General features: G+C 34.5%; 5 protein-coding genes across 7 annotated transcripts in view; 3 read left to right on the forward strand and 2 right to left on the reverse strand.

Annotated features, from left to right (window-relative positions):
- LOC132911091 (optineurin-like) overlaps window positions 1–21,873 on the reverse strand; it is a 428,401-nt gene that overhangs the window by 183,852 nt on the left and 222,676 nt on the right. The gene's annotated exons all lie outside the window — the stretch shown is intronic.
- LOC132911084 (cytochrome P450 6a2-like) lies at window positions 219–3,786 on the forward strand. The gene is made up of 6 exons (XM_060967475.1): window positions 219–549; window positions 1,343–1,700; window positions 1,834–2,359; window positions 2,460–2,681; window positions 2,777–3,028; window positions 3,142–3,786. The coding sequence occupies exons 2-6, from the start codon at window positions 1,365–1,367 to the stop codon at window positions 3,309–3,311; spliced, it is 1,506 nt and encodes a 501-aa protein (XP_060823458.1). The 5' UTR covers window positions 219–549; window positions 1,343–1,364; the 3' UTR covers window positions 3,312–3,786.
- On the forward strand, window positions 5,136–7,008 carry LOC132911097 (PI-PLC X domain-containing protein 3). The gene is made up of 2 exons (XM_060967498.1): window positions 5,136–5,664; window positions 5,962–7,008. The coding sequence occupies exons 1-2, from the start codon at window positions 5,523–5,525 to the stop codon at window positions 6,825–6,827; spliced, it is 1,008 nt and encodes a 335-aa protein (XP_060823481.1). The 5' UTR covers window positions 5,136–5,522; the 3' UTR covers window positions 6,828–7,008.
- On the reverse strand, window positions 6,277–20,207 carry LOC132911057 (PAT complex subunit CCDC47-like). Of its 3 annotated transcripts, XM_060967399.1 has the most exons (5): window positions 19,679–20,207; window positions 18,712–19,433; window positions 18,429–18,532; window positions 18,237–18,345; window positions 14,772–18,000 (listed from the first exon to the last, which is right to left on the reverse strand). In XM_060967399.1, the coding sequence occupies exons 1-5, from the start codon at window positions 19,748–19,750 to the stop codon at window positions 15,264–15,266; spliced, it is 3,744 nt and encodes a 1,247-aa protein (XP_060823382.1). In that variant the 5' UTR covers window positions 19,751–20,207; the 3' UTR covers window positions 14,772–15,263. The 3 variants fall into 3 exon arrangements, with proteins under 3 accessions (XP_060823384.1, XP_060823383.1, XP_060823382.1); XM_060967401.1 differs by lacking the exons at window positions 14,772–18,000; window positions 18,237–18,345; window positions 18,429–18,532; window positions 19,679–20,207 and adding exons at window positions 6,277–8,322; window positions 8,422–8,593; window positions 8,677–9,673 and having other exon boundaries at window positions 18,712–18,734; XM_060967400.1 differs by lacking the exons at window positions 14,772–18,000; window positions 18,237–18,345; window positions 18,429–18,532; window positions 18,712–19,433; window positions 19,679–20,207 and adding exons at window positions 6,277–8,322; window positions 8,422–8,593; window positions 8,677–9,673; window positions 9,930–10,128.
- LOC132911072 (kinesin-like protein KIF3B) lies at window positions 10,515–14,223 on the forward strand. The gene is made up of 2 exons (XM_060967456.1): window positions 10,515–10,886; window positions 11,619–14,223. The coding sequence occupies exon 2, from the start codon at window positions 11,642–11,644 to the stop codon at window positions 13,817–13,819; it is 2,178 nt and encodes a 725-aa protein (XP_060823439.1). The 5' UTR covers window positions 10,515–10,886; window positions 11,619–11,641; the 3' UTR covers window positions 13,820–14,223.

Below are 21,873 nucleotides of genomic sequence, written 5' to 3' on the forward strand. Positions count from 1 at the left end.
ATTTTGTAACGCTACTGTAGACCGCAGTTTAACTATTATTCAAAATAAATATCTGAATTACCATTCTTTGCTCTATAGTTGCTTCTTGCTATGTATTCTAGTCATTTTTTATTCCCTTGCAATAGTATTTTGATAATGGGTAGGTATCCAATACTGACGGCGACACCTACAGAGCTGCGCATCACTCTGCATCGATCAATCCCTCGGTTAAATTCACTACTCTGGCGATAATATTCTTGCTAGACAGTTAGTCGGTAGAACCGTGCAAGCGAGTATAGCCGCAGACAAAGTAGATACATATTACGTTCCATTAATTGACTTATCTTTCCCGTATTAAATACTATACAAATAAAATGCCGATCTGCTAGCTACATGTGACCTGTGTGATTGTTTTATTAGTCATTAACGTTGCATTTATGCAACTCATTTTGATTGCGCATTCCCTTGTTTTATCGAATCATGCTCACTCCATTCTACTGAGAAGATTCCACTACAGTAGTGCCTCTGAGATAGTGTCAAACAGTGAATTTCTACGTTGTGTCAAGCGTCGTAAGCATTTTGTTTATCGTGCGTTACATACAACCATTTTGTTATACAATATATACAAAATAATAGTATAATATATATAATGAATCACAATTATTAACTCTTCCGTGTTCCTGCTGTGTTTCTTTTCGACCTTGATGCACAACTTCAAGCTGCTAATGATCGAGTAGTATGAGTTTGTCTACAAACGTATTTGATACGCATGATGTAATAATGATATATATATATGTCCATCGTTGTTTTTTAATTTTGCACGAGATTTTTATTTTCCTTCTTATTTGGCAAATCGACAAAACTCCAATATCGTGTACTAAAGATATTTAAAAAAGAGATAATTTAATGGATTGTTAAAATTGTGTACTTAGCTTTTAATTATAATAAATACATCACATACAAATTTTGTTAACTAATGTACGAAAAACAAACGACAATTTTAAACAAGGAACATCAATTAAAAAATTCGTGATATTATTTTCCTCGTTTCAAATAGGTTTTGATTCTATCGATACATGTCGCGACAGACATACACTTGCTCTACATCCGGACAGATTATTATAAACGATAATTATTTAATACTTAAATTCGTTACGTTACACGTCGAAACTAAAAATAATTTAATCTTACTCTTTTCGTTCAATCATGTTTAAATTTAATTGAGAATTGATTTTTACCCCAAAATACCGGCAAATACATTGCTAACATATAATTTTTACGAGTTTGAATTTACTATGAAAATATAAGTAGTAACGATATCTTGCAGAGAATTTACTTCTATGAATCATCATTTGTCCATCAGATTAGAAGCAACGAGTAGCGCAATGGCAACCTACTTCGAAATTATTTGCGGAATTATCGCGCTGCTTTTAGCGTTCTACTACTACCTTACCTCGACTTTCGATTTTTGGAAAGTCCGAGGAGTACCTGGACCAAAGCCTGTACCAATGTTCGGTAACATCAAAGATGTAATGTTTCTAAGGACATCGATGTGTGCGTATTTGAAGAAACTCTGGGAGGAGTACAAAGATGAGCCAATGGTCGGAATATTTACAAGAAAAACGCCTATACTAATTCTTCAAGATCCGGAGCTCATAAAAGATGTCCTAATAAGAGATTTCTCTATATTTGCTGATCGAGGGATTCCTGTTCACGAAAAGGTAAATGAGCGCTAACCGGTAAGCCGTGAATCTTAACCGTGCCATGGCACACTGCTTCTTTAAACTATTTAATGACACACCGCGGTCTTTTTACTTTTGTCGAATATCGAACCAGTTTCAAAAATGATCATAGGCGGAACCACTATCTCCACATCTCTTCAATTTGGAGTCACAGAGATGGCGTCCATTAAGAACAAGGCTCTCGCCAGTATTTACATCTGGCAAGCTCAAAGAGATGTTTCCTCTGATATTAGAATGTTCGAAACACTTGGAACAGTGCCTCGATAGCCTGGTAGCGAAAGGCGAGCCCATAGAATGTCGCGAATTAACAGCCAAATATACGACGGATGTAATAGGTAGCTGTGCCTTTGGTATAGAAATGAACGCGTTATCCAACGAAGATAGCGAATTTCGTCGAATTGGCAAACAAGTGTTTGCCACTTCCTTTCGGCAAATTTTGAGATTTCGACTTAGACAAATATTTCCTCGCCTTTACAATTTACTCGGTTCCATAATGGCACCACTGGAAATTACTACGTTCCTCACGAAGATAATCGTCGATACGATGAAGTACAGGGATGACAACAACATCGTGAGGCCTGACTTTGTGAATATGCTTATGGAACTTAAGAAACATCCAGATAAATTGGAAAATATTAGTAAGTACCTTAAATTTTTCTTATTAGCAATTTTTAAGCAACTCCTACGATAGCTATCTCCGATAAGCAGTTCACGTTATCCTTTAATCGTCTTGTACAGAGCTTACGGACACTCTATTAACGGCTCAAGCGTTCGTTTTCTTCGTTGCTGGATTTGAGACTTCTTCGTCAGCTATAAGCAATGCCCTTTATGAATTAGCTTTAAACCCCGAGATACAAGAGAAATTGCGGCAAGAAATTAGAGAACACTTTGAGAAAAACGACGGTGAATTGAAATATGATCAAATAAAAGATTTGACATATCTGGATCTAGTATTTCGAGGTGCGTAACTTGCGTTATCCGTTTTTTTACCGTATCTTTGACTCACATTTGTTTAGTAATCATAAACTAATTTTTATTGCTTCAATCTATTGCAGAAACGTTAAGAAAGTATCCTGCTGGACCGCTTATACTAAGGAAGTCAGTGAGCAGTTATACCTTTAACAACACTAAAGTTTCCATACCGGAAAAGACATTCGTATGGATACCATTATACGCGATTCATCATAACCCTGATATTTATCCAAATCCTGATGCTTTTATTCCTGAAAGATTTAACGATGACGCCGTCGCATCACGAGATTCCATGCACTATTTGCCTTTTGGTGATGGGCCAAGAAATTGTATTGGTACGTGTTTAACTATTTTATCTTATGGTTATCTTTTCTTAATGCTGCAAAGATACTACATTAATTTTAAGAAGTACTGCGATATATTCAACGACATACTTAATATATTTCAGGCGCTCGATTTGCAGTTTATCAATCCAAAGTTGGTTTGATAACGATACTTCGCAATCATAAAATTGAAGTTTGCGAGAAAACTATGATTCCGTATGTAATTGATCCAGCTGCTTTCTTATTAGCGCCGAAAGGAGGAATATATCTAAAGTTAATTAAAGTAGAAAGTTAGTACCAAATCTTATAATATTTTCGATACGTAATTTCACGATTTTGAACATGGACTCGAACTTTTGATTAGTTTTACTTTCTTAAATTATTATATATATATTAATTTAATTATAAACTATCAAAGATTACAAAAATAAAAAATTATATGTATAATAATTTAAGGGAGTAAAACTAATGTAACAAACAAAAGTTCAAATCCAAGTTCAAAATCGTGAAATACATACGTATCTAAATAAATAAATAGATATATATATATCCCATTGTTAAATCGAAGGGACTCTGTATGAGGCGCTATCAAACTATTAATTACTAATACAAAAATTAATATCTTCCATGTATCATAGTTCCGTTATTTATTACAAATTATTAAACTGAAAAGTACACCGAACTCAAAAGAGCTTAATTATTTGTAAATGATACTATATTTTTGTAATAATTATATGTAATTAATAAAAATTTAAACAGACGTTAATTAAGTACCGAGTAAATTTTCTAGTTACATAAAAACGTAATAAAAATTGCAGCCAATCAAGTCATATATTATTTGCTATAAAATTCATAATTGTATCTCGCAGTGATGCAATTAATATTTGTATATCAAATAATACTAATTGGCCAGCTAAAAGTTGCTGTACGTGGAGATTCCTCCACCCTCGTTTTACGCATGTACATTCAAGATCTATCATCTGAAATATCAATTTACAGGTAAGTAGTCCTTTTATCGTGCGTTTGCAAAACGTAACATACTATAATTTATTTTTAAAATAAAATTAGTGGGAATATAACGTGTAATAATACTTACATTTCTGGCTTTTGAAGCATCGATATATCCTCTCCAGAAGATAGGGAGAAGTAGAAACTGTGATTGACCTTTATCAAAATACGAAATATTGTATCAGTATTTTCATATCAATTACATGTATTAAAATGAAACAATAACCGAATTCTGTCTTAAAAATTCATAATGTAAGATACCGGCATCGAATGAGCGAAAGAATTCAAATAATTATCTATTAGAGATACTCGAATGTTCAATAAATTCTTAAACAAACACGTATCAATTAACGAAGCTAATAATAATGTAAAAACGGTAATAAAATAACAATGGAATATTGTTTAATTAATAGATTAAGTTGTGCATATTACCTGTTACACCGTATAGAAAGCAAAAGTGATACATTTAACCGCTACAACTTTCAACACTTGACTAACGTTTCGTGGCATGGCGTCATCTAACGGATATCCTATTGGTGGTAATTTCTATTGGTTGAGATTGCCTATTGGTGGAGATATTTAACTTGGCGAGCGGGAAACATAGAAAATCGGTCCGCCAAATTCGAATCGACAAATCCTTAGAAAAGCCTGATGCACATTGCATAAAGTTAATACTGAGTTTGAAACATAGATGTCTTAAAAAATAAGGTATCCCTTCTCTAATTTCATTTGTCGAATGAAATTTATCAATGAATATTGAATATAGTATGTATAACCTGACTGTCTTACCATTTTTATGTCATATACGACTTTATCTATTCAATATAGCACAAAATTACATTAATATTGTATACCATTACCTAGTACCTCGTCCGTGGTGTTATTGTGCAATGATAACATACTCTTAGTCCAATAATTAATAATCGTTTGTAGTTCCATAAAATAAAATACTGTTCTCGTTAAATATCAATGAAAAATAAAGTTTCACATGTACTATTTAGACTTTTGAATTAATTCCCTAAATTTTATCTTCAGAATTATTTAGTATAATCGTACTATTTGTGTCAAACACTTCTTTCGAAACCGTACATTCCATATTGAAAATATTACAATAATTCATAAAAAAGAACATTCACGGATTTTTTTATATAAATAAATATCATGACCGCGTATCGTTAACAGTATCTTTTTTTCTAACGAACTCATTCCCGCAGTTAACTTCTCGGTTGTAGAAAAGAGGGACGCTGAATAACCGAATGACCATGAGGTTAGGTTCTATGAATCTGTACCGTCCAGTTGTGTGTCGGAAGAAGGTGCGAGGTGATTAATGCACCATCACCGTGGGAACGTTAATTTGAAAAAGCGATATAAAGCATGGAGAACATCTACTGACGAGTCATTTGACGAGTAGGTGTACGTCACCTACGTCATTCCATCCTTTCGTTAAAATAATTCATCAGGAAATTTTCTATAATATCGACACTAAATATATAATAAAATGGAATATGAAATTAAAGGTGTCAGTAATTTTTCACACAGATCAAAACGAAAAAACACTGTAGACGAGGAACTAGAATACTGGATGACTCGGCTACCAGAAGCTTTGAAAAGCCTTCCCATAATACGTTTGGCGATACCCGGTAAGTTTCAAAATATTTTCTCGTTTTATGAAAGTCTATATTAGAAGCTAGAAAACTTATATTTATATTTCGAAGTTGTAAAGAGATCATTTAATCTTATTAGATCCAGGAGAATTAATTAATATCAAATTTAGAATTTCTTTCGACGTACACAAAATTTTACGTAAAATGAAAATTTTTGAATCACATTGTCAGTTATATATTTCGATATATTTAAAAACTAATGTTTCATACAATTATATTGACCTCAAAATTATAAAATTAGTACATGTAATATAAATTGATAACTTCTAATAGGTTCTCATGATACGATGACTTATACCATAAATCGGTACAGTGACGTGGGACCCGACGAGCCAAGATACATCAGAGCTCTTGGTCGTTATTGTTCGTTCGTTTCAAAACCTGTTATTTTTAATTGGTCCATTACACAACATGAAAGCATCAAGGATCAGCTCGATGGTGGAATTCGATATCTAGACTTACGCGTAGCGACGAAGCCAACGGATGGGAATATCTATTTTGTTCATGGCTTGTACGGATCGAAAATATATCAGCCGCTCCATGAAATAGCAGAATGGCTGTCTTATCACAATAACGAGATCGTAATCCTAGATTTTCAACATTTTTATTCATTCTCAGAAATGGATCATCACCATCTCGTTGAGACGATTTTCCGAATATTTCAAACAAAATTATGCCCCGTGGCATCTACGTTTAATCACATCACATTACATTGGCTTAATGTGGAGAAGTACCAAGTCATCGTTATTTACAGAAATGAATATGCACAAAATTATAAAAATTTATGGCCAAGTGGACTGTGGCGTACTCCGTGGCCTAACACCGTTAACGTTAACGAGCTTATAAACTTTTTAGATATCGAATTGAAGACGCGACCATTACAAATCGGTTTCGTATCACAATGCCTCTTAACACCTGATATTCCTTATGTATTGAAACATCTATGCGGTACATTGCAAAGAGATTTAGTACCATCGTGTCAAAAAGCAATTCTTCCGTGGATAAATAAAAAACGACCTGGCCGTGGTGGTTTAAATATCGTTATAGCTGATTTTATATCTGATCACAATTTTTTATTTTGCAAGACAGTCATCGATACTAATAAAAAATTGTATTTCAATATACAATATTCCGTGTGAAATATTTTGTACTTGAATGCACATATGTATATACAAATTGAATATGAAATTTACGATTTCAATGCAATCTGTTTGTGAAAAATTATTTTAAAGATATTCTTGTATCATACATTTTCAATGGAAAATTTATTTTACTTCTAAAGAAGTATCTGTATATATAATAAATAGTATAATAAATTCATGTTCACGTTTCTCTATTAAAAATCTAAATATTTCATTTTTATTCTAAACCCTCGTATAACTTCTAAAGTTTAATAATCATAATATCAATAGCTGCAGTTCGTTCGTTACTTATAATTTTTGATCTATATAAATGTAATACTATGAAATAATAATGATTTACCTAAAAAGTGTTGATGAAAAGATGTTTTAAGAGTAACATTTATGACATTTAAAAAATATTGAATAAAGTTTCACGTTTAAATGTTCAGTTCATGCACACTGAAATAGTATTTAACATCATATTATTATTATTAAATATTTAATTTCTATAAATCAATATAAATTTCATACTAATATTTTATTCTTATATCCTATATTCTTAATATTTTTGTTCCATTTTTCACTTATATTTTATTCTATTTAATTTTAACTACTTTGATTAATGTATATATATCATTATTTAAGTAATCAAAAGAATATGCTTTAAGTATTTCAATGTGATTTACGAGCATCATATTTCAATATGATTGAAGGCACACATACGTGAAAAATTTTTTATAGTTGTGGTCTACTATTATTATATGAATATTTAGTAAGAAGGTCATAACATAAAAGGGTGGATCTCAACAAAAATTTGCAATAAGTAATATTAATATCAGTTCAAAACAACAATTATATATATTATCTCCGTAATATGTTGCTGCACTTTTATCAAGTCAAAAATCTTTATAACATGTTATGTTGAGTTTATGGCTTGTTTGACAAGTTATAATAATTATGCGCAAAATAAATATGTAACAGTAATGAGATATATTTTCAACAGGAAAACAAAATGGAGGTATATATTACAAATAAAAAATATAAAAGTATTTTTATCTCACGGAGGTTGATTTTGAGTATGTAATACGTACTTACTATACCTTTGCGACAATTTAGAGCTATTTAATGAAATTTTGATAGTTATAAGAAATATGTAAATATGGTTGAGATGATACAGCTTTGCTATATGAGTTAAATTAAGTAGGCAGTTCAATTGAGCAACTTATAGCTCTTCAAAGGTTTTAACAAATTCTCTATAATTAGTTTAATTTGGTCATAATGCTTTCACCTTAAGCTGCTTCATTTTAGGTGCTCGTTTTTTAGCCAATCTTCGTTGTTCTTTCTCTTCCCACTTTCTTTGTTTATCAGGATCTTCTTCTTGTAATATACGTTCCTTTTCAGCTCTACGACGTTCTTCTCTTCGCTGTGCAGCTGCTTCAGCTCTGGCTGCATGAGTTGTCTTTAAAAATGCTTCCTCTACTTTTAATCTATTTTTATCCGCTTTACTTTTACCCTAAAAATAAGATGAAATTTCAATGAATAAAATAACAGTATAAATTAGAAAAGTAATATAATTTTAAAAGAATACATATATATGTATATATATTCAAACCTCTTTGGATAATTTAAAGCGACGTAATTTATCTAATAAATAGAAGGTTAATTGTAAAAGGAGTTTTAATTTTTCTTGACCTTCTGCATTAGTTGTACGTCCTTTAATACTTATATTTAGTCCAACAAGTAAAACTCTTTTCACTTCAGGCATTGTTAACTGAGTTGTATCTCTAAAATTAAATAGAATTAATTAATTATCACAACACGAAACAAGAAAAAATTATTCTTAAAACAAAACGTATTTAATACTTACTCTTGTTGTTTTGGACCACTAAATTGATCACTAATATGTATATAATCTATATACGGTGCAAACTTTGAAAATGCTTGTAAAACTCTTGTATCTAAAATAGCTGATGCTGCTTCAGCAATTTCAGACATTACATAAAAACTTGATGGAAGACCAAATTTTTCCCCTGGTCTCTTTTCTGGACAATAAACACTAATATCAGCCATATCACGTACTAAATGCATTGCAGTCCTTTTTGTAGCTATTGCTAATACAAAATTATCTGTTTCATCTTTTGCTAATTCTACACGTATATGGGCCTGATCATTTTGAGGCCTCACAAGCTGTGCTAGTACCGCAACCAAATCTTGCCTCTTAATTAATTTCAATTCAATTAACATGGAATCGCACCCAACTCTCCCTGAACAATACAAGCTATAATGAGACTGACTTTCTTTTACCAAACTACTTTCAGACATATCTTTGCTTGATTTTCCTGTATCTCCGACAAGAGAGAAATTATCTAGCAAAAGCTGCTTATGCTCCATGAGCCACACCTCTGCTATATGGGCATTTTTAAAACGCCCTGCTACATAATTGATAAAATATACTAATAGCCCAATAATCATTAGTATCTCTAAGTAAAAGCTATCCCATCTTGCACGCAGATGAAGTGGTATTTTTGTAATTGTTAAAGTAGAAGGTTCATCACTTTTTGGCCCTGCATTTCCTCCAGCTGCATCTAATCCTTCAAATTCTTCTTCATCTTGGAAATGATCAAATTCACTATCACCATCTACAATTAAAACATCTTCCTCGTCAAAATCTTGATTATTATTTGATTCTTTAAGATGTTCTATATTATGATCATTGATTGTTTGAACTGGCTTCTCTTCTTCAAAATCTTCAAACTCTGCAAATTCATTGTCTTCGGGAAGTTCTTCATGAAAATGTGCTGTGACCCATACGTTGGTTGCAACCAAGATGATGTGAACTACAACTAACCACAATTTCATTTTGTCTGAAACAGAGAAAACAGCAAAGAGTTAGGACATTAAAACAATAAACTAAAAAAAAAAAATTATACATATAATCCTATATTTATTCTGTTTGAAACGGATAACTTTGAATAATCTGTTATTAAAATAATTATATAAAAGTAATTCCTAAAAATGATATTTTCAGGTTTAAATACGAAGTGTTTGAAAAAGCTTTTAGTGGAATGATTTTATGCAACAAGAATGTTTACTCCTATCAATTTATTGTATTACACTAACTTCGCTGTAAATTTATATAAAACTCCTCTAACTTTTCAACATTGATTCCAGTTACTAATTAAATCTAATAATGTTTGCAATAACACTGTCACAGCACCCTTTCGAGGTGACTTGCACGCCACGAAGCTAACTACAAACTAAAACGTCATTTCCTTGATCAAAAGATCGTTGTTATAGATAAGAATAACATTTTAATTGCCTTTTAATTTATGAAATTTACTTAATATTTCCCAAATGTGAAATATTTGTTATACATAACGTAATAATTCTCGAACAAAACAGTTATAAATATATATATGTATACATATGCATATATATACGACCGCATTCACATATTTTATTTAAAAAACACAAAATTATATAAAAATAGTTGTTATTTTATTGTCACAGTATTCTTCAGATAATATTATATCGATTAACTTTTCCAATGTGAATCGAATAACTTATACCAATATTATTGTTTCCTTCGAAGTTTTAAAAAAAATGAAGATGCGATTCGTCGATAAAGTAAATTTCTTTCTACAAACTTTCGTATACCAACATCGACACGACTACCTTGAGAAATATATCCAGTGATTAAACGAGAGATCGATTCAGTATGTCCGTGGAAACGAGTGAGGGAAGTTGAGTGCGCACGCTTGATTGTAATACGTTTTTCCTGTCAAAATACGATGCGGTTGTTTCTACGTTTTATCGCAATGCATCGTCGATCGTTCTAATGATTGCCTCGAGCATCGAGCTCTGATTAAAGGAGGAACTCGGACCAACCCACGAATTAGAACTGTTCGAACAAGTGGAAATAAAAAGAGCGCGCGTTAGTGTAAATCCTAGAAAGCAAATAATGGATCAATACTTTGCGGATAAGGGTAACATGCGGATACGACGAAAAATCGTCGTACCTTTATAGTAACGTGTCTTGTACGTGCGTGCGCTTGTTGTCTTGAGAAACTTCAGAAGGTAAGTGTGTATTGTTGGAAAAATATACAGTCCCGACATTTATGTAGAACGTGTCACGCGATGTTTGGTTAAGGTGTACTACGTGTACGTACTTTCGTTTCTTTTTCTCCCGTTAAAAATAACAGAGCATCTAGTCAAAGAATGCTTCGAAAAATCAAGAAAGTTTCTCGCTAAACGTTAACAAAGTCGCGGCCGCATTCCAACGCAATTTTTACGATTTCTCTGCTTAATTCTAATTCGTAATTAAAAAGAAATCGGAATATGCGTGAATTACGAGATGCTTACGAGTATTCTCGCTCCTTGTCGTTAACGAAAAAACGGATATTTAACTCTCCTCGGGGGAATAAAACAATCGTGTTTCGATTAATCAACGACCATGCAACGGATCCTACACACTACTCCTACACACTATACATCACGCAAGTACAAACAGTTACGTCAACCGGCGCCTTGTTCGTCACTTTTCCATTAACGGTAACAATTATTAACAAGTACACGTACAATCGTAAAATTAAACAAACGAGACGTCACGTTACTTCCATAAAACCTTTATTAATTCATAAAACACGATATTATCCATTTTCTTTACAACATCAACTATCACTTTTTACGATACGGTTATTTCACAATTTCACCGGTTTTGCAATGGGTCGAATAGAATTAAGTATTGATTTTGCAAAGTAGTTGCGTGCGTGCTCGAGTCCAGAGTCTCACCGTTGCGTTTTTTCTCAGGTGAAGTCGTATCAGCCGTCAACATGGATAAGTCGGACAACCAGCTGAAAACCTGGAAAAAGAAGAGCATGAAGACGAGTGGCTCGGCGGACGTCGTGACCCAGCGCGTCCAGGTGGTCGTGCGTTGCAGACCGATGGACGAGAAGGAGTTAGCCCGTGGTTATACGCGTGTGGTCGACGTATTCCCTTCGAGGGGAGTGGTCGAGATTCGTCATCCGCGGGACGATCCTTCCACCGACAATGTGAAAGTTTTCACGTTCGATGCGGTCTATGACTGGAATTCCAGCCAACAAGACCTCTACGAGGAAACGGTCAGACCACTGGTATCCTCGGTTCTTGACGGTTTCAACGGTACCATCTTCGCTTACGGTCAAACCGGAACAGGCAAAACGTACACCATGGAGGGCCTGAAGAGCGATCACGAGAGACGCGGTGTAATTCCACGATCGTTCGAGCATATTTTTAATCACATAGGCAGATCAGAGAACATGCAATACCTGGTGAGAGCTAGTTACCTTGAAATATATCAGGAAGAGATTCGCGACCTTTTGCAGCCCGACCAGAGTCTCAGATTCGAGTTGAAGGAGAAACCAGACACTGGTGTATTCGTTAAAGATCTATCCACGTCGGTGTGTAAGAGCGCCGTTGAAATTCAGCAGTTGATGAACACCGGAAATCAGAATAGAACCATTGGCGCGACGAATATGAACGAACATAGTTCTAGGTCGCACGCGATATTTTTGATCACTATTGAAATGGGATCGATCGACGATAGCAGTGGGATTAGGGTCGGTCGTCTGAACCTGGTAGATCTCGCGGGCAGTGAAAGGCAAAGCAAGACCGGAGCCTCTGGCGAGAGACTCAAGGAAGCCAGTAAAATCAATTTGAGCTTATCAGCGCTAGGAAATGTAATCTCGGCCTTGGTAGACGGGAAAACAACGCACGTGCCGTATAGAGATTCCAAGTTAACGCGGCTGCTGCAAGACTCTTTAGGTGGCAACTCGAAGACCATCATGGTTGCAAACATTGGCCCCGCTAGTTACAATTACGACGAGTCTTTGACAACGTTACGGTACGCGAATCGGGCCAAGAACATTAAGAACAAACCGAAAATAAACGAAGATCCGAAGGACGCGTTATTGAGACAGTATCAGGAAGAGATCGGTCGATTGAAGGAGAAGCTGGCGCAAAAGGGCACTGTGCAGAGACGAAAGAAGAAGTCGAAGAGAAAGAAGGGAGACGAAGCTATGGACTCGGAGTCCGAAGCGGAAGACAGTCGGGGAGAGGATAACAAAATAGAGACGGATAAGAAATTAATTGCGGAGCAATTGAAAGCCGAGAAACAAGAGACGGAGGCACTCATAATGAGAATAAAGGATTTGGAAAGTAAGATGCTTTGCGGTGGTAAGAATATCATTGACCATACTAACGAACAACAGAGAACCCTGGAACAGAAAGCGGCGGAAATTGCCGAGAGAAAGAAACGAGAGGTCGAAATGCAACAGAAACTGGAGGACGAGGAGCTAACTATGCTAGGCGTGAAAGAAACATATTCGAACTTGCAACAAGAAGTGGATGTAAAGTCGAGGAAGCTCAGGAAATGTTTCAATAAGTTACAAGTTCTCAAGCAGGAACTCGAGGACGTCACCAACGACTTCAACAGAGACAGAAGAGACTTAGAACAAACTCAACACGAGCTAATGAAGGAACTAAAACTAAAGTATCTTATAATCGAGAATTTCATTCCCGACGAAGAGAAGAATAAGATCCTATCGAGAATTCACCTGGACGAAGAAGAAGACGGTTGGGTAGTAAAGGATACAGAACCATCCAGCGTAGACTTGATAAGGAGACCCACGTCGATTCCTGGTGCTCGTAGGCCAGTCTCGGAATATGCTCGAATTGCTCTAGCCATGGGAGGAGGTAGTCGTTACGCGGGTGAAAATATATTGAATCTAGACCTAGATATGCCAGCTAGAACAACGCTAGACTATCAAGGACCCGCTATCGCACCTACGATTCAAGCTGTTCTCGAAGAAGCGTTGCGAGACGAAGGAGATATCGACGTGGACGCGTCTAGTGCGAAACTTAGATCGAAACCACGTTTACAATCCGCGAAAATACGACCTAAAAGCGTTGGAAAGATCCCTCAAATCCCAGCGCCGGTTTATCCAAAGATGAGAGGTCTCGTACCGAAGTAGACAATTTTTTAATACGTTCCGATAAAGTCTGTAAAGAAACGTGTAAATATTGTACGAACCGCATCGTGAGCTTTGATTAATATATATATATATACACGTGTGTGTATATATAATTATATATATATATTAATATAATTATATATATACGTATATATATATAATTATACGATTCGTTGTGATACGACACATGGTACTCTGTGTGCATCGATAGGCACGAAATAGCCGAAATCTTTGTAACTCTCTAGTCAGTGTGCACTGTGCAGCCACATGGTATTAATATATCGATTATTTCTGTGTCCAAGTCAGATTCCTATTCGTTTATGAAGACTGGAATGCGTAATTTTTGTTTGCCTTTTTTGTAGTATTTGTTAGAATAGAAATACGAAACATAAGAAGAAATATAACTCGTTTGTGTGTTTTTTTCCTTCTTTATACAATTAAACTTATGTGCTTTAATCTCACTAGTACGACTATCGAGTTTAAGAATTTTTTGTATCTTTGTAGTTTCGCGGATACATGAAAAACTTACACGCTTACAAGTATTTACAAATGAAGATTATAAGATTATAGTTTACTCATTTAATCTAATGCTTTTTTACAATTTTTCTTTTTTACTGTAAAATTACATATAGTTACCCTTGATATTATATATATATATATATATTTTTTTTAAACATTAAAAGTGCTTGTAAAAATAACATCATTATTTTCGACTCCTTTGATATTTTATCACACGTATCTGAAACTGCTAAATTATAAAACGATGAACAATTGATCGAATTAAAATTAGCATAACAAAATTATAATATAGAGTAGTCGTTTTTTCGTTTCAAGTTCTTTTTTTCTTTACTTACTTTCGTCCCGTTGACATTGATCGTTTTTTAAAAACACTCCATCTTTAGAAACACTCACTCCACGCCTGTACGCGATACACTTTAAGAAAGATTTCATATTGTTTTTTTCTTTTCTTATGTATTTAATTTTCTCGTTACCGACGAGGGAGAGATGCGCGATTATAAACGTATAAAAAACGACGGGGAAATAAATTTTTCTGCACAAAGAGAAACGACAAATGTAAATGTGAAATACATCGGGAAGTCCTGTGACAATGAAATAAGCGTATTATTAACCTCTTTTTCTTTCTTGTAGAAATAATCAGGGTACTTCTGATTGGCATAGTAGTGAAAAAGTTATTATATTAACGTAGTAGTGAAAAAGAGCGCTATATTAAAACGTATTTACATCAATTCGATTAAATTATAAACTCAACAGGATCCTGATCATCTCTAAATCTTGATTAGGGTTCTTCAACTAGTAACATTTAAACATTCACATTAGACACTGTAACAGTGTCTAAGGTAAAAATCCCTTAACAATTGTAAATAGCTTTACAATTATGTAAAATTTCTGTAACTTCTCAATTGCCTGTAAATCGAATATCACGTTAATAGAAACGCTGTTGTTGCACGTAATTTCCGTATGGTTGTTGTTGTTGTTGCTGTGAATAACTGGAAGAATGAGCCGTGGGCGGTCCAACGTAAGCTGATGTATCGTAATTTTGTTGAGTCGGATATTGATTCGATGTCATGGACGGTCCACTGTATTGACCCTGATTCCCTAGACCACCGTATCCTTGATAATTATAACTAGTGTCCATGTAACCCTGATTACCACTATAAACTTGTTGAGGATAATTTTGGAATTGTTGATTGGACATGTTTGGATAACTTAAAGAAGGTCCTTGTGGACGGGAGCAAGGTTGTTGATTATTTTGAACATATTCTTGATTATAAAAGCTCTGCATTGTAGCTGTTGATGTGTTAGACATTGAATCTACCGGTTTCGCCATAGTTTTCTCGGAATTGTCATTTCCGAGTGGTAGATGCGATTTTGGCACGTATTTGTTTGGAAGATCACCCATTATGTTAGCTATCAGTCGCTTCGTCTCGTTTAAAATCGCATTTGGATCGTTAGTTTTTGTTAATTCCTTTGATCTTACGGGAGAACGTGATCTCGAACGTGAGTGAGAGCGCGTCCATGATCGCGGCGAATTCGACTTTGATTTCGAAAACGCTCGTGACTTTTTCTTTGCTTTTTCATTCTCACTAACATTTTTATCCGCTGCTTTATATATATCCTCAAACGTATAATCATCATCGTCGTCTGATAAATCTAACTTCGACTTTTGTTTATCGTCGTTGTCATTTTTCATCTGTTGTTCTTCCTCGTCATCGTTCGCGAACATATCTATCTTAGGTTTCCATTTATCTTCCTCCTCTACGAGATTTTGATTTGCCTTACGTCCGGAGAACGGAGAAATACTCCTATTCGACTTAGAAGTAATCTCCACTTTTTCTGGCGTCGGAGATTTTATTTTTGGTACTGCTAACGCTATCGACGTCATGCCCAAATTAACGAATGCTCTTAACTTTTCTACTCGAACTGGATCGGTTACTTCTAACTTCTTTAAAAAATTAATAAGCCCGTGTTGTTCTTGAGTGGCCAGGTCTTTGAAGTTCTGTAAAAGCGATTTCAAGTCCGAATCCGATAAACTCTCCATTCTAGTTGTTTGGCGTTCAACTGTATCCACCGTTGTTGAAACGGTAGGTACAGCATGCGTTGTAGCCTCAGGTAGAGTATTACTTCCGCTTGATAGTCCTTTAACGAAATCTGCGGTAGTTACTGGTTTATCAGAATTTTTAGATGCCTCGGCCATTCCCACAACCGCGTTAATGAGAGTTTCTAATTCTTCTTGCGATACGTTAGATCTACCTTGAGCTACCAAAGCAGCTGCTATCTGTTGTGCTATAGCTACCTTATCTACAGTTCCGACACCAGGTACGCTAACGGGTTCGGATTTAATGACGGGTGTAATTATCTCAACCGGCCTTTGGTAGATAGCTGTTCTAGGTATATAGCTCGTCGATCTGGCAGCTTCTAATTCGTGTTTCTTCTTTTTCTCCTCCTCCATTTTCTTTTTGTTTTCTGTTGCCTTATGCAGCAATTGAGCAATGTTTTGTATCGCGGTTTTTGTTGGCGTTATGGCCATTTTTTCTATCATACCCGCGAATAATTGGCCTTTTAATTTTTCTTTAACTGTTTCAAACAGTACACACACTTCTTCGTCATATAGTAATTCCTCGGCAGAATTAGGTTTCGCTTTTTCCGCTGCTAACGCTTTCGAGAGAAGGGATACTATCTTTGGTCCAAGAGAACCTAACTGACCCTCTAGTGCCGTAAGTAATCGTAATAAACCGACAACTTCTAAATCCTCGGTCAATACCTCTTCTGGTATAGGGCTCGGAGACTTGTCTGTTACCGGATATGGTGTCGCGTAATGTATCGGTCTGGTACGTGGTGGAATTCCTCGAGGATAATAAGTGCTTCTATACATGCTTCCTCTTCCACGTATGTACGAAGAGTAAGCGTAATCACGTTCCCTAATGTCATGACGATCGTAATAATCCGTCTTTATTGTTTTTGTACCAACATACTCCACCTCGTCATCGCTCTCCACACGATGACGACTTCTTTTAGGCGATCTGTCGCGCCTGTTCGATGGAATCCATTTCTCCGGTGGCTTATCTTCCGGTAATTCTAATCGTTTCCTGATCTCTTCCTTCCGCTGTTGCAGCTGTTCGTTATGAATTTCCCGCATTCGTTTATTCCAAAACTCGATCCACTCCGGTTTAAAGTCATGCTTGCTCGGATCTTTACCTTCGGCTTGCAATTCTTTGTATCGCCTATTCCAAAACTTTTTCCATTCGTCGGGATAAGATGGATGTTTCTCCGGGTTTTTCTCGTGGAACTTCAACGCGCGATCAAGAGTTTCTTCGGCACGTCTGATTTGTTCTCGATATTTGTCCCACTTATCTCGCTCCCTAAGAGGTTCCGGGGAACGCGAACGCGAACGAGTGTGAGAACGCGTACGATCTCGCGAATATCGCGATTTACTACGATATTTCCCACTTTTATCTACTGAACTGGCTTTACGATTACGAATAGGTGATCGTGATCTCGAACGCGATGGCGATGGGCTACTTGATATGCTCGAAAGCGACGAGAGAGATTTTGTCTCGTCGGAGGGGCGTTTGGGGGACTTTTTCACGTTCTCTTCGTCTTTATCTAGGGGTTTACGAATATTTAATTTATCCTTTGTGAGAATACGGATCTTGAAACCCCTAAAAAAAGACAAAACATTAATTCAACACTTGATTTTAAGTGGCTTTATTAACGAAGGAAGGCATAAGATCATATTCCATATATTTATATTGTTTCTGGATTATCATATTACTCGTCAAATTTATTGAAACGAAGAAAATGTCAAAAATTAAATATTGACAAAAACATTAAACGAATCCTGTTAAATCAAAATGTTATGTACACAATTTGTAATCAAAGGTAAGCATTAACTTACGATTTAGTAGTATCTGACTTCGTGTCTGTTTTCTTCGGCGATGATTTTTCATTTTTCTTATCTTCACTTTTATATTTATTGTCTTGCTTCTCATTGGCAGGTTGAGAATCTTAATACAAGATTATCGAACGATTCAATACTTGTAAATACAGAAACGCTATACATTGAAGATATAGATTGTCATATACTCACCTTTCTTTGAACTACTATTACCAGTCATTTCTGCCATCTTCTCTTCGAAGTTCGTTACCCATCGCACATCGTAAACATCCATAAATGTTAACTCTGGCGTTTCCCTGCACGTAGGAAACAGCCATTGATTTAAAGGATAAGTAAATTAAATTACGAAGATCATTAACGCGCACCTTGTTGGATCACGTTCATAAACATTCGTAAAATCACGCGAACCGATGTTCGTATAATGTTCGACCGTATAGAAAGCCGAAAATGTGGAAAGGTAAATATCATGACGTACCTAAAATGATAGTCCTGATAGACCCTCTTGATGTATTGCATTTTATTCTTTTCGAATTGATTCTTGTCAACCAACTGCGGTTGTAATCTTCCAAATCGTTCTTCAATCTTCTTTGCCACTAACACAGATATTTCATTAGCTCCACGCTTATAATTAGGAGTACGCGGTAATTCCGTAATTGCTCGCGATATTGTTGGGAAATGTCTATTTAGGTAAGTTATTCTGTGATTATAGCTGGTAATGTGAGCCATAACGGTGCGAGGATCGCCTCGTTTATCACACAAAACACATGTATAACTGGGTTCGCAAGAGTCATTATCGACCAGTTCAAGCAGATATTCAAGACCAACAAGCGGTGAACTTCTATGTCGATCCAGACTCATCTGAATCGTAGTTGTTCTAGTTATTTGATCTTCCATGCCAGGTGGTATTGGTTCTCCGGGTGCCAAGCCGTCACCAATAGCCGTCGATTGAACAGGCGGAGCTGTTTTTACAATATCTGACCGTTTGGACCATAATAATACTGGGTATGGCCATTCGTTTAATTTCATTTTGTGACGACTACACATATTATGATTTAGCAATTTATGAGCTCCAAATAGAGCAATATTACAGATATGACACCATATATCACCATCTTCAGTCTCAGAATATACAGGTCTGAGAGTGCCATCTTCGGCAGTGACACTGCTCCTCATTAAACGTTTTCGATCATATTCTTCCTGTGAAATATAAACACTTTATAGAATGGGCAGATAACATATCATAAAATATAAATATATAACATTAATTTGGACATGAAAGTAGTGGAAGATCTTTTTATTACAGAAATACAGATTTCCTTTGTGAATTTTGCTTTGAATTAGATATGTTGTATGTATCTAACTTTGGCAAATGCGCGTTGCAATATACCTAAGGTTCTAATAAATAACAATATCTTTTACAAACAATTCCTATTAAGCATTACCTTTTCTTTATCTGCTTCAGATAAATGAGAAGGATTGCGTCCCTCTATATCAAGATCATCAAAGTTTTGCATGGTTGACCACGTCTATGAAAAATTGTTGCTGAATTTTCTGAAAATATAAAAATGCTATCATGTTTGAGAATGATAACAATGCAGCGTTAGGGCTGGCGAGAAAGTATAAGAATTAGTTGATCGCACTACAATTACTAGAAAGTACATAAAATTAATGGTACAGAAAAATAAATTCTTCGTTAATTATAAATAATAAATTGGAAACAAATATATAGTTACTCCAAAGAAAACTTGAAATTATAAAAATAATGTACATATAGTCAATGCTCGCTAATATGTGTAGAAACGATATATTCACAGAGTAATAACGTTATTTTATAAGCCAACCCTGCAGCAGCAATTTCATTTAATCATTTGTGGTATATTTTTTTCAAAGTTTGTTATAATAAAGCTACAAATTTAAAAAAAACTATACTTACCCATTTAGTGTTGTATATACTATAATACTTAAACAATTTATATACACATATAATATTATTTAAATGCGAAGTTTCCATCGAGTAAATTTTATGTTAAATAGATTTATTATAACTTTATATTTGAAAGCAAATAGCTTATTGCTAACTGCTTATAAGTGCTGTAAAATATTGCTGAATAGATAATTTCAGCAACAGAAAATACAACACAAATACTTAAATACATTTTAAACAAGTTCTTATAACACACTTTGTAACATAAATCAATTTTTATATATGTACTTACACATTTAGGCTAACAACTCTAAAAAGTAATTGGGCTCCTAAAGGAATTCATATTAAAAGAGATTTGTTCTTTAAAATAAGAAGAAATTTATGTTATTATCATTACTATTACTACTACTTATAATTTTTTTGGAATATAGAAATCACAATCCCTAGCTACTTACCGATAGGAAGGAAACCCTGTATTTCCAATAATGTTTCCAGGATACACAAGTACCACAAAACATTAAACAAAGTGCACCATGTAAAGACACTAACATCACACAAAGTTAATATTTAAAATTACTTTGCGACTGATAATAAAAAGAGAAAAACATAGCCATTCAGGTTGAAATAAAATCATGTTATATATAGAATGAACACAGCTAATACGAATAAAGCTGTGAGTTTTGTTGTTAATAGGAGAATAAACGAGACTTATATAAACAATGTGTGTCTTTTTATTAAGCGGTGCTTGCTTAAACAAATTATGCTGCTAATAACATAATAGGAATAACAAAATCACGATGAAAATTTCGGAACAACCTGTAATACAGATAACCAAAAGGCTGTTCGATCGATTTAATCCATAAAAATATAATACAGTGGTATTTTTCACTCGCGTCGCTAATTTTTGGTAATCAAGCGATCATAGCCAAATGGCGAACTCTTGATTTTTAATTAATTCTCCCTTTTACACTGCTATTTTCTTTTTTTTTTTCGTTTTCATTTCTTTCGACGACTTTACCCTTAAATTATAACCTCTCGTAACATCGAAATAAAAAGAATAAGCTTGACTTACCAATTACCAATGCACGATGATCATATTCAGTAATTCCGCCCCTGTAGATTTTTGCTTCCTTAATTTTGTTTTCGATAAAACCTTTCGGTAGCCATATCGAAAAAGAAATATTCAACGAGCAAAGATCTGCGCATGACTGGCCTGCATATAGAGGTCGCGTTCGGTAATTAATTGCTGGTAGAAAACCTTATTACCAACGTGAATTTTTTTCCTGTTTTTACAACACCCGATAAATATATACATTTATGCATACGTATACCGACGAAATCAATGACGTGTACTTCCATCTTTAAATCAATTTGAATAAAAACCGCTGTTGAATCATGCTACAAAATACTGTTAAATATCTATATATTTAAATAAATTATACATCTGAAACGAAAATAAAATATACAATAAATTCTATTTCTAAATGTTAATATATATAGAAAAAAGCAACATCAAAGAGGTTTCTTCAGTTCCTTTTCATTTCTTCCTTACATTTGTTTTCAATTTGAATTTCTTATCCATAGAAGCGATGTAAACTTTTATAATGCTGTTAAAATATTGCATTTCGTAGTATCCAATATGTCGTAGCAACAAATTTGTATATACGTTCATTAAACGAATGTAAATATGAATTTACGATAGTATAATACATC

This window comes from Bombus pascuorum, chromosome 10 (genome assembly GCF_905332965.1).
Source record: "Bombus pascuorum chromosome 10, iyBomPasc1.1, whole genome shotgun sequence".
In the NCBI taxonomy this organism is placed as follows: Eukaryota; Metazoa; Arthropoda; class Insecta; order Hymenoptera; family Apidae; genus Bombus; species Bombus pascuorum.